The sequence below is a fragment of the Pan troglodytes genome, chromosome 2 (assembly GCF_028858775.2).
Source record: "Pan troglodytes isolate AG18354 chromosome 2, NHGRI_mPanTro3-v2.0_pri, whole genome shotgun sequence".
NCBI classification, from domain to species: domain Eukaryota; kingdom Metazoa; phylum Chordata; class Mammalia; order Primates; family Hominidae; genus Pan; species Pan troglodytes.
The window spans coordinates 194,524,156-194,538,026 of record NC_086015.1 but is presented as its reverse complement, the minus strand read 5'-3'; the positions used below and the strand labels follow the sequence as shown (position 1 = coordinate 194,538,026).

The following is a 13,871-nucleotide window of genomic DNA, read 5'->3' as shown; positions in this document are numbered from 1 at the left end:
CAACTTTAAACGATTGAGAGCAATATTCAAAATTCCCCAACAACTTTACTTTAGATAGAGTCATGGGATAAACAGGCATGGTAAAATAATCTCTTAAAATCTTGCTCTCACAAAGCAAACTGCAATACTGGCAATTCCATTCTGATAACTATTTGTCAGAACTCTACACACATCTCTGGAAATCTTGGATTACGGAAATCAAAAGTTAGGAACAGAAAACAAATGTGTAAATTTTGAAATTTCTGCAATTCCACTGTTAGGCCACCACATGCTCAGTAACTAACTGGTCATGTTCACTGACTAAAAATGTGTTTGTCTAAAAGATACCTTGAGATCATGGGTACATTCCTAGAATCACATCAGTTTTATACAACCTAGGAGGATACTTCCACAGAGGATCAGGAGCTATATCTGCCTAATTTTAATAAAAGTAAGCTTACATAAAAATAATATTTCTTCCCCTAGAAACAATCTATACAGAATAAGGTGACCGCACAGCAGACTTGAGGAAGCCAGCCAGTGTTTCAAAGTACGTCCAGAAAATTCCCACACAAGTAACAGGGAGTTACACATAGATTTTAAGAAGTGATTCTGTCAACGCTTTGGCTCTCCATGCAGTTTCACAAGAGTGGGGTAATTTTTTTTTCAGAAAGAAATTTATATTCACCTTATTGGTACTTAAGTTACATGTGAACTCTTGATAGTTCTCTATTCCCAACAAAGGCTGAAAACAGCTAGCACTCGGAGAAGAGAAAAGCCAAAACTTAAGCTGCCAGTCACACTGAGAGACTCCAGTGAGGAGGATGCTAAGACTTCAATAATATACAAATAAACAGAGTATACAGAGCAACAACCTGGATCTGTTTTGAATTTTTTTAAGTGTTTAAGAAGTATTTATGAGTATCTTGAGTACAGATCAGGACTCAACTATTGCTTACTTCCAGGCTAAAAGACCTTGGGCAAGTACTTAATTTCTTTGAACCTCAGGTTCCTCATCTGTAAGATAAGGATAAATGTTGTGAGGACTAAATTAGATAAGGTATGTGAAGGGCCAAAGAAAGCATCTGCTACTCACTAAGCAGCAGCTCAATAAATAGAGCCTATTATTGGCCTCATTAAAGTTAATAAATTCTTATAATTAGTTATTTTCTATTAGGTATTGCTTCTAGTGAGGTCCCACTAAGTCACTGATTAACATAGATCTAGTCACTTGTCTAGTACAGAATCTGTGCTGCAATTTACAGTGAGTACTTGCTTTTAGGAATCTGCAGAAATGATCCCAGTGCAGGCTAAGCTGGGAGGATCACTTGAGGCCAGGAGTTCAAGATCAGCCTGGGCAATATAGTGAGACCCTCACTCTACCAAAAAAAAAAAAAAAATTAATTAGCTGGGCCTGTAGTCCTAGCTACTCAGGAGGCTGAGGCAGAAGGATCACTTGAGCCCAGGAGCTTGAGGCCACAGTGAGCTATGACTGCACCACTGCACGCCAGCCTGGACAACAGAGTGAAACCCCGTCTCTAGAAGAAAAAGAAATAGAATCTGAAGCAATGTTTCCTGGCAAGGAATAACAATATAATCAATAGTTTACTGCACGTCTAAAGCTCTTTCTAACCTCATATGTCCACCTGAGGGAGAATATGTTTCCTATACACATTGTAGGCCTGAGTTAAGGGGAAATCAGAATGTCTAAAATGTTTAATAAGCTCCACCACTCCAAACTTTTTCAGCTGAATGTCCAAGATTAGAAAGTAAAGTAGAATTCTATGTGAAAATTATGTAATTATAGTTTACTGAGACAGAAGAATCATCAAATTATCACCATCAAGAAGGGTATGAAGGAAAACTGTTGAGTAGAAGTGTAGCCAGCCAAAATCTAACCAACATATTAACATGCAGATTAAAACTTTTTGGCATAGCTAAAACTAAATGTAGTTTCCTAATTCTGTATTTTGAGTTGCTGTAGTAAAAGCTTTCTGCTAAATCTCCATGACACTTTAGCATCTGAAATGTAATAAATATAGATTTACTTGCCCAATTTACAGAAATATAAGGACTTTATGATAGTATATAAGGCGCAAGCAAATTATAGTATAAAGAGCCCTCTTAATTACAGATACCTGTCAGAATTTTAGTCTTGGCTCTGTCAGCAGCTTGTCAAGTGAATGAACTTTGACAAGTCACCTTCCAAATCAGAGCCTCATGTCCTGACCTGTGAGGAGACAGATGAAATTACCTCTTAAGAATCTATCCAACTTAAAAATAAGGTAGAATGAAATGTAGTTCATTTGGTGTAAGTGATAGACATTTGCCTCTTGGATACAAGTATTATACATCATGTAAAAACGTAATAACTGAAGACTATTCATCTAGGGTAACTGCCATGCTAACTTTCACCCACATCAAATATTGCTTTCTTCATTGCTGCTGTTGATTTCACTATTTCTAGCATCCAAGATAACAACAATCTGCTTATATCCAACTGTATAGTATCTTTCACCACAAGTACATTTTAACCTTTTGTTCAACCTGGTGCCTTTTAAAAAGGTGAGCTTTTCCTGTTTCAACTAATAGTTCTCACAGAGTCTTCAGTATCAGAGTAAAAGCAGACCATGTTATCAGTCACTAACTGTCCAGTGAATACAAATGTGGACTGTAACATTTACTAAAAGGTTTTCCTGGGGCCAGATGATCAGAGTACAGCCTGGGAAAGTCAACACTTTCCATATTCAGAAGGCTTCTTGAAGATCACCAAATTTTTTATGTTCATCTGCAACGCATTCTAAATGCCCTAGATTTCTCTATGATTGCTACTGAAATTGGCTTCAGTACAACCTACAGTTTGCTTGGTTATCATGTAATACCCTCTGGAGAGGAAATGAAAGAAAATCAGGGGCAGCCTGTATCTAGGAACAGGAAGACAAGATTCTGTCCAAATCCTTTTCTGCTATAAAGGAATCACTTGCCTCACTTGTTTTATATAGAGTCAAAATTATTTAGATGGTTTAGAAAATTTTATATCATAACTCCCTTGAAGGATACATTTGTTTTTCGTAGCACTGCATATTTTTAACCAGTGTTAACTTCTAATACACCATATGAACCTGAAAGAGACCATTCTAAAACAAGTACAAATTGAACATATCATCCCCAAAGCAAAAAGGCTTCAGCTCATTCTTTTGCTCATGCTCTCTCCTCTTTTCAATATAAACCATGACAAGTTTGCAATCTGTATATTCATTGTTTCCAACCCAAAACTTTCAGATTCTTCACAACTGTCTCCCCTTATATCAAGAATTTTAAAAATACATGCTATGTTTGACTTGTTTAAACTGTGTAAGAGCCTTCCCCCCTTTATCTAAAAATAAATTTAAAAGAGAAAATAGAACACATAAAAATTCTGATGGAACCCAACACTATCTAATAAACTAACTGAATACTCTAGTAACAGCAACAAAATGACCATACCACTTTACTGGAACATGTACAAAAATTACCAGCATCTTATATAATTAAAATTAATCCTTAAACAAGTAAGACTGTTGCCTCCAAAGGAGACCACTCTGACTTCAGGTGTTGTCAATCACAACACCAATCAACTTCCTATAGAAATTTGAGAGCTGGAACAACTCATACAACAAAAAGTAAAAGTAAAATGATCTTTCAAAGATTAGCTCTATGGAGCTTCAATGGGGAAACTATAAAAAGAAGGAATGATTTGTGGATCCACCAAAGACCAATTTGAAATAATGAGGTCTGACCAGAGAACGCTGGGAAAACAACAGAAGCAAACATGTTAAGTTGGAATCCAGCAATCACTGACAGAATTGAAAATATTTTCTAGGAAAAGCCAGAAAGTGATCTATAAATGCAGACATTGAGAGTGAATAGCCCTTTCCAAAAGAGCTACTGGCCCAGATATTAAGGCAAACTCAAGATGTACAGATGGGAAGAACGTGGACCATTAAGTGAGCCCCTATCTTTCTCTTTCTTCTACGTCAGGACTCCCATCTAGACAAAAAGAGTCTTTCACAGTATTTGTCAACTCTTGTATTCAATATTTACACAGACCTTCATAATATAAAAGAAAAACCTAATATTTTCAAAGTATTTGGTGGGAAGATGCTACTCAAAAATTAGTGAATATAATATTTAAAGTCAATCATGGACTCCTCCATAGTCAATAAACAAAACAGAATTTGTTGCTGATGGGGAAGCAGTGAAGAGGGAAAGATATCCTTATAAGTCATTCATAGTTTTACTATATGCAGTTAAAACTCCTAAAGTTAATGGAAAATGACTAAGCCTTTATGACTCATTGGAAAAACAAAAGCCAAAAAAGTCCAAGGGAGACTCCCCTGGTATTTGGTCACTGAGGAGCTGTATCAGGACTGGAAATGCTCATCAGGCAAGATGAAAACTTTGGTGATAAATCAGCCTAGGTACCTCTGATACAAGTTTCTAAAAAGATGAAATGATACTTCATTCACACAAATAGCTGTAATAAGTTTTAAGCAGGGCCAATAATATAAGCTAAAAAAAAAAAACATAAGCAAACATTTTAAGGTGGTTAAATCTGTTGGATACTCATGAACTTCTGAAAGCCCCACAGACCCTTACTCAGACTGGCATACGGCATACTCTTACTTTACATAAGATTTCTACCTACATTTGATTTTGAAAGTCCCCAGAAATTTACCGGAGTGTAATTTTTTTTTCTTCTTAAAAAAAGAGGCTGGGTGCAGTGGCTAATGCTTGTAATCCCAGCACTTTGGGAGGCCGAGATGGGCGGATCACGAGATCAGGAGTTTGAGACCAGCCTGGCCAACACAGTGAAACCCTGTCTCTACTAAAAATACAAAAATTAGCTGGGCATAGTGGCGGGCAACTGTAATCCCAGCACTTTGGGAGGCCGAGCTGGGCGGATCACGAGATCAGGAGTTTGAGACCAGCCTGGCCAACACAGTGAAACCCTGTCTCTACTAAAAATACAAAAATTAGCTGGGCATAGTGGCGGGCAACTGTAATCCCAGCTACTCGGGAGGCTGAGGCAGGAGAATCGCTCGAGCCTGGGCGTCAGAGCTAGACACCATCTTAAAAAAAAAAAAAAAAAGAGAGAGAAAAATGATTTAAGTCTGTACTTTTTAAAGTCACTTCAAAAATTAAATAGGCTGTCATAAGAGTTCAATCAACAATAATTCCCAAGGGCATCATTATATTAAAGCAAAGTTATGATAAACAGTGTTTATACCGATAACTGAACTGTCCAAAAAAGGTTAAATAACAAAGTTTTTTAAAAGTTTCATTGAAAATGGCTCCAAAACAAATCTTTTTTTTTTTTCTGTCTAGTATCAGGTCGCAAAAAATTTAAGCTTTGCCAATCACGTGGTCTCTGCTACAACTACTCATCTCTGCCTCTATAGTATGTAAGCAGACAAAGACAATATGTAAATGAATAAGTATGGCTATGTTCCAATAAAACTTTACTTACAGACACTGAAATTTGAATGTCATATAATTTTCACATCACAAAACATTATTTTTTTTGAATCATTAAAAAATGTAAAAGCCATCCTGAGCTACCTTGCTATACTAAACAAGTGGCAGTAGTTTGCAGGTCCCTGCAACAAATTTCAATTACTAGAGAGGATTACTGCTCATTCTTTATCAGATAAATGAGCTGTCACTGCAAAAACTTAAGAAATTAGGAGAAGATCCCTGTATTGGGGTGGCCACAGTATACTCATTCTGTATTTTCCAAATGTAATTGCATAAGTCTGAGTACATAGTCTGTATATAAAAACTACAGATTCCTGAAACCATCTCTAAGAGATTTAGCTAATATCAAGTAGGGCTAGGAAGGTGTTTAGATCCCCATATCATTCTGATATTGAACTAAGATTTTTAAAAGCATGGACATGGGCAAACTGTGTATGTAGTCAGAACTGTATCCGGAATATGTAAAGAACCCCCAAATTCAATAATAAGAAAATAGTTGCTTTTAAAATGAGCTAAAATTTAAAGCAAACACTTCAACAAACAATATAAGAATAGCAAATCAGCACAAGAAAAAAGGCACAACATCATGAGTCATTAGGGAAATACAAATTAAATCCACAATAAGATATCATGACACACTTGCTCAAATGGCTAAAATTAAAAAAATTAAATGGGCCCTGAAAATATCAAATGCCAGCAAGGATGCAGAACAACTGGAGCTCACATACGTTGCTGGTGGGAATACAAAATGGTACAGCCATTTTGAAAAACAGTTTTGACAATTTTAACATGCACTCGCCGTATAACCCGGAAAGTCCATTCGAGGGAAACAAAAACTTATGTTCAAATACACACACATACATTAAAAAAAAAAAAAACTTGTACACAAATGTTTAGAGTGACTTTACTGTCACCCACCAAAACTGAAAACTCGTATGTTCTTCAATTAGTGAATGGATAAACAGTATGTTTGAGGAGACTCAAAAAACTACTTACTATATGATCTTATTTATATAACATTTTTGACAAGGCAAAACTACAAGGGCAGAAAACAAATCAGTGGCTGGTGGGGGCATGAAACGGGGGTTGAGAAGTTTGGGGGTTAGGAACTGTTCTGTTATCTTGATTGTTGTGGTGGTTCCAAGACTACACATTGGTCAAAACTCAGAACTACACACTAAAAAAGAAGGAATTTTTATTGTATGTAAATTATTCGCTGAACTTGACTAAAACGACAAAGAAAAAGGAAAGAACCACTGATAAATAAACAAGACCGGTAATACACTGGTTCTGGTTTATTAGAAAGTCTTCACTGCTTTGTTTTTTTTCCTTTTTCTCAATGTAGGCTAAAAACTATCCTGTGCACACACACTTAATGTATGTGTGTATGCTTTTTTAACGAAATGATGACAGAAGGAAATAATGATTGTTTTCTGCTTAACAGTCCTTTTAAAAGCAATATCTGAGAACTCTTGCGCTGGTTTTTAAATTCAAACACCTGGAACATTCTAGATTCAAACATCTAAGTAATCCCCAAAGTCCTTCTAAATATAAAAACTAATTATCCTTTGTAGGTCTTATCTAAGATCTAGGTTATTCTAATTTTACATTTTTGAAGCACAGGACACCTTTAAACGAGTCACCAGTTAAAAACATTAATCCAATGGCACTTCCAGTGGCTACCTCGGAAACAGCAAATATAGTTGTTTTAATGTTTGTTTTCTCCTCTATGGATCAAAGCAATTCACTTCTAAATATGCTTCTGTACCTTGGAGAACTGGGATTTCAAGCAGCATTTACTTAAGTTTAGTGGTCTCCATAACTGTTTTCTTTATGAATGAAAATCACATGTTTTTTGTCACTGAGGAAAAATTCATTTATCTCAACAAAAACTGTTAAGTCCCTAACAAGGGCTGAGGAAAGACCATGGCCTATGACTTCATTTCTCCAATACGTTTAATTTTAGAGTTTCTACCTTTAAATATTAGCCTCTTTAGAATGAATATACCAGAGAAGACATGCATTTTTGCAAGACTTTTCAGGTAGAAAAAACAGTGAGGCAAGAGTGTGACTTCTATAGTTCACTCAGTAATTCATTTGCTGAATCAAAAACAAAAGTTGTAAAAAATTTTATGTTAACTCAGCATCCATATGATACATTATCCTTAAAATAACTATCCTCAGAAAAAGCCTTATTATTTTCATTCTACTGTCTTAAACATATGGCATATCACATAAATGAAACACATCAGAAATGAATCTTATGCATCTACAGAACAATTTAAAAGAAAGAAGGGGAAGAGAGGGAAGGAGGAAAAGGAAAAGAAAAGGTAGGTAAAAAGAAATGGAGGGAAGAATAAGCTGTGTAAGCAACTACTCACAGTTCTAAACTTTTCTAATTCTAGGCCCCAATGTGCCAATTCCTAGCTACTTAGCCTCAGTGGTTTAATACAACTCACTTGCCCTCCCTGACCCTGGGATTTTCATCTGGAAAATAAGGAAGTTGGCCTAGAACAGTGGTTTTTAGTGCTTTCTACTCTGAAATCTCTTTTTAAAGTACCAATTAACTGTGGTTTCCCACGTGTGAGTCGTCCGTTAAGTACCTGTTAGTTTAAAAATATATATATTTTACAAATTAACAGTTACATCCATTTGAAAATTCCCTTCTTCATTCAAAAAAGTAATGCAAGTCTACATACGGCAATATACTATTTTCTTCCCTTTTGTGAAAGGCATTTTTGGTGCACATATAAATTCAGACAGTTCTTTCAACAACTCCATGCATTCTATACCACAGCAAAGATCATGTTCATGTACCACGGAAAATTTTTTTTTATTGTGGAAATACCCTCAACACAACATGCGGCACACAGCAGATATGCAAATTATCTAAGATTCCTTCCTGCTCCCAAATTGAGTGATATTGCTTTGTACTTAGAACAAAAAATTAAACCTATTATTACTCAAGTAAAAATCAAAAACACAAAATCCCATTTAGAAAATTTTACTAAAATTCTATTCTTAATGATTATCTCCAAAGTCAGAAAAGAAAGCAACAAATTACTTTCTTTAATTTTTCTATGTAATACATATCTATGTTGAATGAATTCTATTTACAAGACATACCTATAAAAAATTAGAAAAAAATTCGAAGTTTTTATAAATTTAATGCTGGTATAAATAAGTGATACACATGGTTTAAAAGGTATTATCTCTGCCTTTTAAAAGCTTATACTCTGAAAAAGAATACAAAATAATTATGCCAGAGACAAGATTCCTAAACCAACAGAGAATAATAATGTATTCATTCATTCACTCATTCATTTATTCACACATGCAAATATTTACTGAATAGTTGCTGATTACATAAAAGACATTCATCCAAATGAGGGTAAAGCAAGATAACTAAGACATAAACCTCCTAGCTCCAAGAGATCCAGCCAGGGTCTCATGAAAAACCAACAACCAAAACAAAAACTGTTACGGAAATTTTGAAAAACAGGGAAAGTGGGTTTGCCGTGTAGCCAGATATATGTACATCTCATGGACACTGCCATCTGTTTAGATGCCTAGTGTGCATGTGAGAAGCTCTAAATTTCTTAGACTACTGGGTTCACTGATAGTACCAGACATGATTTTATATCTTTCCCCCTTGAAGGTCTGGATGTACGCCATTAACTTAACACATTATGCCACTGGAGTGCCCTGAACCTAAAATAAATCAGTGCTTTCTAGGTATGTTTCCTTTTACAGATATTTCTAAAAACGTATTAAATTGTATCTTTCACTAAAGAAAAAGGATTTGCTCCCAGAATAGCTAGCTACCTGTACTTCAAGAAGTAAGTCACTCCTAGGTAAACTGATTTCAGATGTTAAGCACACACATGCACACCAACACACACAGAATTCGCCAGCTTTGAGACAGTGGAACTTTCCACCTAAAGAATGTAAGAATTGAACATAAAAATGAGATTGAGAGAACTGCTGTAAGGAAAGAAAAATAAAGATTAACACTTGGAGAAAACAGGAGAGGTTGAAAGCATGCACTGCATGGCTAAAAGTGGTAAAGCTCTAATGCTTAAGAAATTGCAAAGAAGTTGATGAAACGCCAAAATGTCTAGAAAGGCCTCGATCAACATCTTGGTTAGAGAGGGCTAAATGGCAAAATTACAGCAAGTGGACAATTCATTTACCGATACAGGAACTTGGAGAGCAAAAGGAAGTAGGGAGTCTTGATTGCTGGTTCAGAAAAGAAAAATTCAGTGAAGAAGCTAAAACTGACCCCCCGAAAAATGTAAGTTTGTCAACTCATTAAAAGTGTTTTTTAGAAAAATATGTTTTCAGCTCTGAACTCTAAGAAACTTTCAGAATATTGTTGAAACATGCCTGTTCCTTTCCCTAACATTCGCAAATTGCATTTTGCATTTCAGTTATAGACCTACTGAAGTTTAAAATGGCTGGAAATTATTTCAAATCTAGAACCTCAAATGTTTCAGAAGAAATAGAGTATTATTCCTGAATATTGGCAACAGTGTTTTCCATTACAAAAAGTATACAGATGTTCCAAACACACTTTTAACCAGAAAAAATGATGTGTTGACACTTAGTTGACTTGATTCTTTTCACCTACATATGAACTCAATCATTTCCCTTTGTCTCCCAGTTTAAGAGATTTACCAAGGTATAAATACTACCATAGGTGTATGTGTGTGTGTTTTTTCAAAAGGTCTGTCCAAATGATGAATATTTTTGACTTCCTTAAAAACTAAGTAAGCAAGCATTAGATTTCAACCTAGGAAAGAAGATTTTTAAATATCCCCTTACCCTAATGTCAGCTGCTACCCACGACCTCTATTGAAATGTTCACGACAAAAGGTCACAGGGTGCCCCATCCCCTCCTAAACAGCAATGGAAACGGGCACACACTCACTGCACTATTCTTCTTAATCTCTATTGGAATCTACCCCCATGATACCAAATTGAATATAAATTGTAACTGCATATATACCTATCAAAAGTTTAAATTAAAAAGTAGAGGAGACAGATACAGGGATTTTTTTGAATGGGGTTCAAAAATCTGCATCAGAATATTAAACTAATTACTACTACTAACCCTTCTCAAATAAAGTTGGCGTTTCAGTATTACCACAGTCTCAATGTTTGCGCATGTTTTACCCTATCAGGGGCACAAGCTTCATTCTCTTTAATTAGGATAAAGACACTGTTAGGGAGTAACTGGGCCATAATTAAGAGTTATATTAGGGAAGGATACACTTTATTAGACTTGAATACTCCTCAGATCAAAAACTTCACCACCATTAGTAGGACATTCCTAGTATAATACATCATTTCCTTTGATGATCTTGGAACTAGAAAAGTCAGATGTTTACAAAGACAGTGATCTCATCAATTCCTGACCACCTTCAAAATTAATATTTAATTCTAACTTAATGAAAGAGCCACACTGAATTTTCTTACCAATTTACCAGATTACATAAAAGAGATTGCCAAACACCGTATTACGCAAAATGAAAGCTAATTTAAATGTATTAGCCTCTAGAGTGTGGAAATGGAAAAATCTTGCATTTTTATATGGAAGGCGTTTGTGGAACTCCTTGAGAAATAATATGTTAGAATACATCATTCATGTCTTGGTACGAAATCAGAAGACCTAAGGGTAATATAAATGTATATGAAGAGTTTTATGTTTTTTCCAGGTCACTCACATGAATAGGGGATTGGATAAAATCATAGCACCATATGATTAATACTATACATACCAGGTTTTGTTTGAACTCCAATTCTCATTCTACTCACCATGCACTACACACTGCACAAGGATCACTCTTTCTCTAGAGACAAACCCAACACATACGCACACAAAAAACCCTCATATCCAAAAGTAAAGGATAACCAGACAATCTCTAAGATAAGAACTCTCAAAAGTATTGATCCGCCTTTCCTATCACTCAGCCTCCTTAGTCTTGACAGCAGAGTGAAAACTGTTTTCTACAGGTGAAAGCCCTAAGTCTTCATCAAAGCCATACCAGGGACAGAAAGGTAGAAAAGTATTAACGCTAAAATCTCACGCCTAAGCTTTAACACCCTTCCGGAACAGTAAGACAGAACTAGGCCCATCAGAAATTCTACATAAAATCAGTGACCACCAGTCACTAGTCTCCTAGTGCTTGAAACTCTGAGAAAGCAATCAAGCAGTCCCTCATTTTCCTGAGATTTTTGGGCTGGCCTGAGCACACACAAGACCACCTGAGTCAAATTAAGTTGGCAATAAAACAAGCGGTTCCAAGAAAGCAAAAACTATTTTCAATTCCACATCTCCAAGACACCTCAGGCTACAGTATTCAGTCGATACAAATGACATTCACAACAGAAGCCGATTTTGCAAGCCCTGGGAACTTAGGGGTCTGCGTCAGCACTCTGGAGCGTCTATGCTTCCTAGGACCAAAGAATAAACAAAGATAACTCAAGGCATAAGGCGATCCAGCACCTAAGATCTCAGTAAAAAACGCTAGGTCCTGAGGCAGCTGGTGGAAAAGCAGAGAAGGGAAGTCAAAAGGCTACTTGCTGTCAGCTAAAGCCAGGTCAGTACTAATCTCTACTTTCCTGGACATTGGTACAAAAAGCAATGACAAGGCCATCAGTCCCCTGTTCCCCTCGCTCACTATTGTGTGTGTGTGTGTGTTTTGTTTTGTTTGTAAGAAAATGCTCATAGTGGCTTCCCGCCCGCGCAGAACACAGCCAAGACTAAACTTTTAAACCCTGAGGAAGGTGGGAAAGTCAGCCAGCCAGACGCCGGCCTAGGAAAAGTAGGGAGAGAAGGAGGGAAAGAGTCATGTTTCAAAACAAAGGCTGCACACGGAACTGAACGTCAGCCCCTCTCCACTTCCCAGCCTTCAAGCCAGCCAGGCTGGGCCTCGATTTTTCAGAAGCGTAGTCAGTCAGATTCACCCGGCTCTCAGCGTTCACTGAGGCTTTGCGATGCACGAGAACACGGGCACAGCCACTGGCTGGGGGTGCTGCCAACCCCCACCCCCACCCCCTTGCGAAAAAAACAGGCTTGGAACGTCGGAGACTTGCCCAACGTCCCACACGAGAACCTGAATTCAATTCCTTTCACGTCCAGGCAAGGCCAACGCAGGGCGGGCACCGGGCGAGAGCCGCGGGAGCCGAAATGGCAACGCCCCTGACCTGAGAGAACCTCGGGCTGGGAGAGGGGAGGGTCCCGCGCGCCCTCCCTCCGGGGCCCTTACCTTCCTTGACTCCAGGCAGCTTGGACTGGTCGATGCTGACTTCAGCCATACCGGGCCGGGGTCCCGGGGGCCCCTTTAACGCGGGCTTCCCGGTCACCGCCGGCGCCGAGCGGGGCCCCGAGCGCAGCAGCAGCGCCGGACGCGGCGCAAAGTCCGGCCGGCAGGGCTCGCAGGCCGGAGAACGGAGCGGGTCGGGCGGGCAGGAGCTGGTGACCAAAGCAGCGGGAGACGGTCCCCGACGCACCAGGCTGGCGGCCCAGCTGCCCCGCCGCGGCCACCTGCTCCGCGTCCCCGGCCCCAATCGATACCAAATATCCGGAGCCCGGAAATGGACCGGGGCCGTCCAGTACGGAGGGAGAGAGGAGACAGAAAGGCGGGCGGGCCGGCTGGGGGCGGGGGAGCTGCAGGTCTGTAACCGCAATTGCGAGTGGCTGGCGAGCGAAGATCAGCGCCCGCTGCCGCCTCACTGTTGTCTCCTTTGTGCTCAGTGACGCGCCGCCTGAGGCTGGGGCCCCGCTGTGCTCCCGCCCCCGGGCCCTGCCCCCCTTCCTACGGGAGGGTCGCGTCTTTAGGTGGGGGCTTTGTATCCTAAAGGCCTCAACAAAAAGGCCATGCGGGTCACCTAAAACATAGTCGTTCCCGTGAGCGGTGTAGTCAGCATTCTGTGGTCTGGTTCTGGGATTGAGATTAACACAGGATGTTTACTGCATGCTTGCCTCTGTCTCATACACTCTTTTTGCACCCGGAATTAGAGGAGAGATGGTAGATGGCCCTAAAAACCCCGAATACAACGTACATGAAGAGCAGCTGATAAAATTCTGGGCCAGTTTGGAGTAGAGTGTGTACACAATCAGCTGGGAGAACTGAGTCATTCATTCATCAAAATCGCATGAATGTGTCTACCAAGTGTGATGTTAGGTACTGTGGGTGATAACGAGGCGTCAGCCTTATCTCTGTTATAGCGCTGCACACATTGGATTGTAATTGTGACATTTCTATCTCTCTAAAATAGACAACCTCTCCTGTTTCATCTCCTGGCAACAGAATGCATCCTCCTTTTGGGAAACTGCCTCTTTCCCTACTCCTCAGAGGTGAGCTTCTCCC

The 13,871-nt window shown here is 38.8% G+C and overlaps 1 protein-coding gene across 2 annotated transcripts in view; it reads right to left on the bottom strand.

Annotated features, from left to right (window-relative positions):
- The window catches only part of CCDC50 (coiled-coil domain containing 50), a 69,205-nt gene extending 56,302 nt beyond the window's left edge, over window positions 1-12,903 (bottom strand). For both annotated transcript variants that reach the window (XM_516951.9, XM_003950254.6), the window contains exon 1: window positions 12,768-12,903. In XM_516951.9, coding sequence (XP_516951.3) covers window positions 12,768-12,816 — 49 coding nt within the window. In that variant the 5' untranslated portion in view covers window positions 12,817-12,903. The remainder of the gene's footprint in view (window positions 1-12,767) is intronic.
- Window positions 12,904-13,871: the final 968 nt, after the last annotated feature.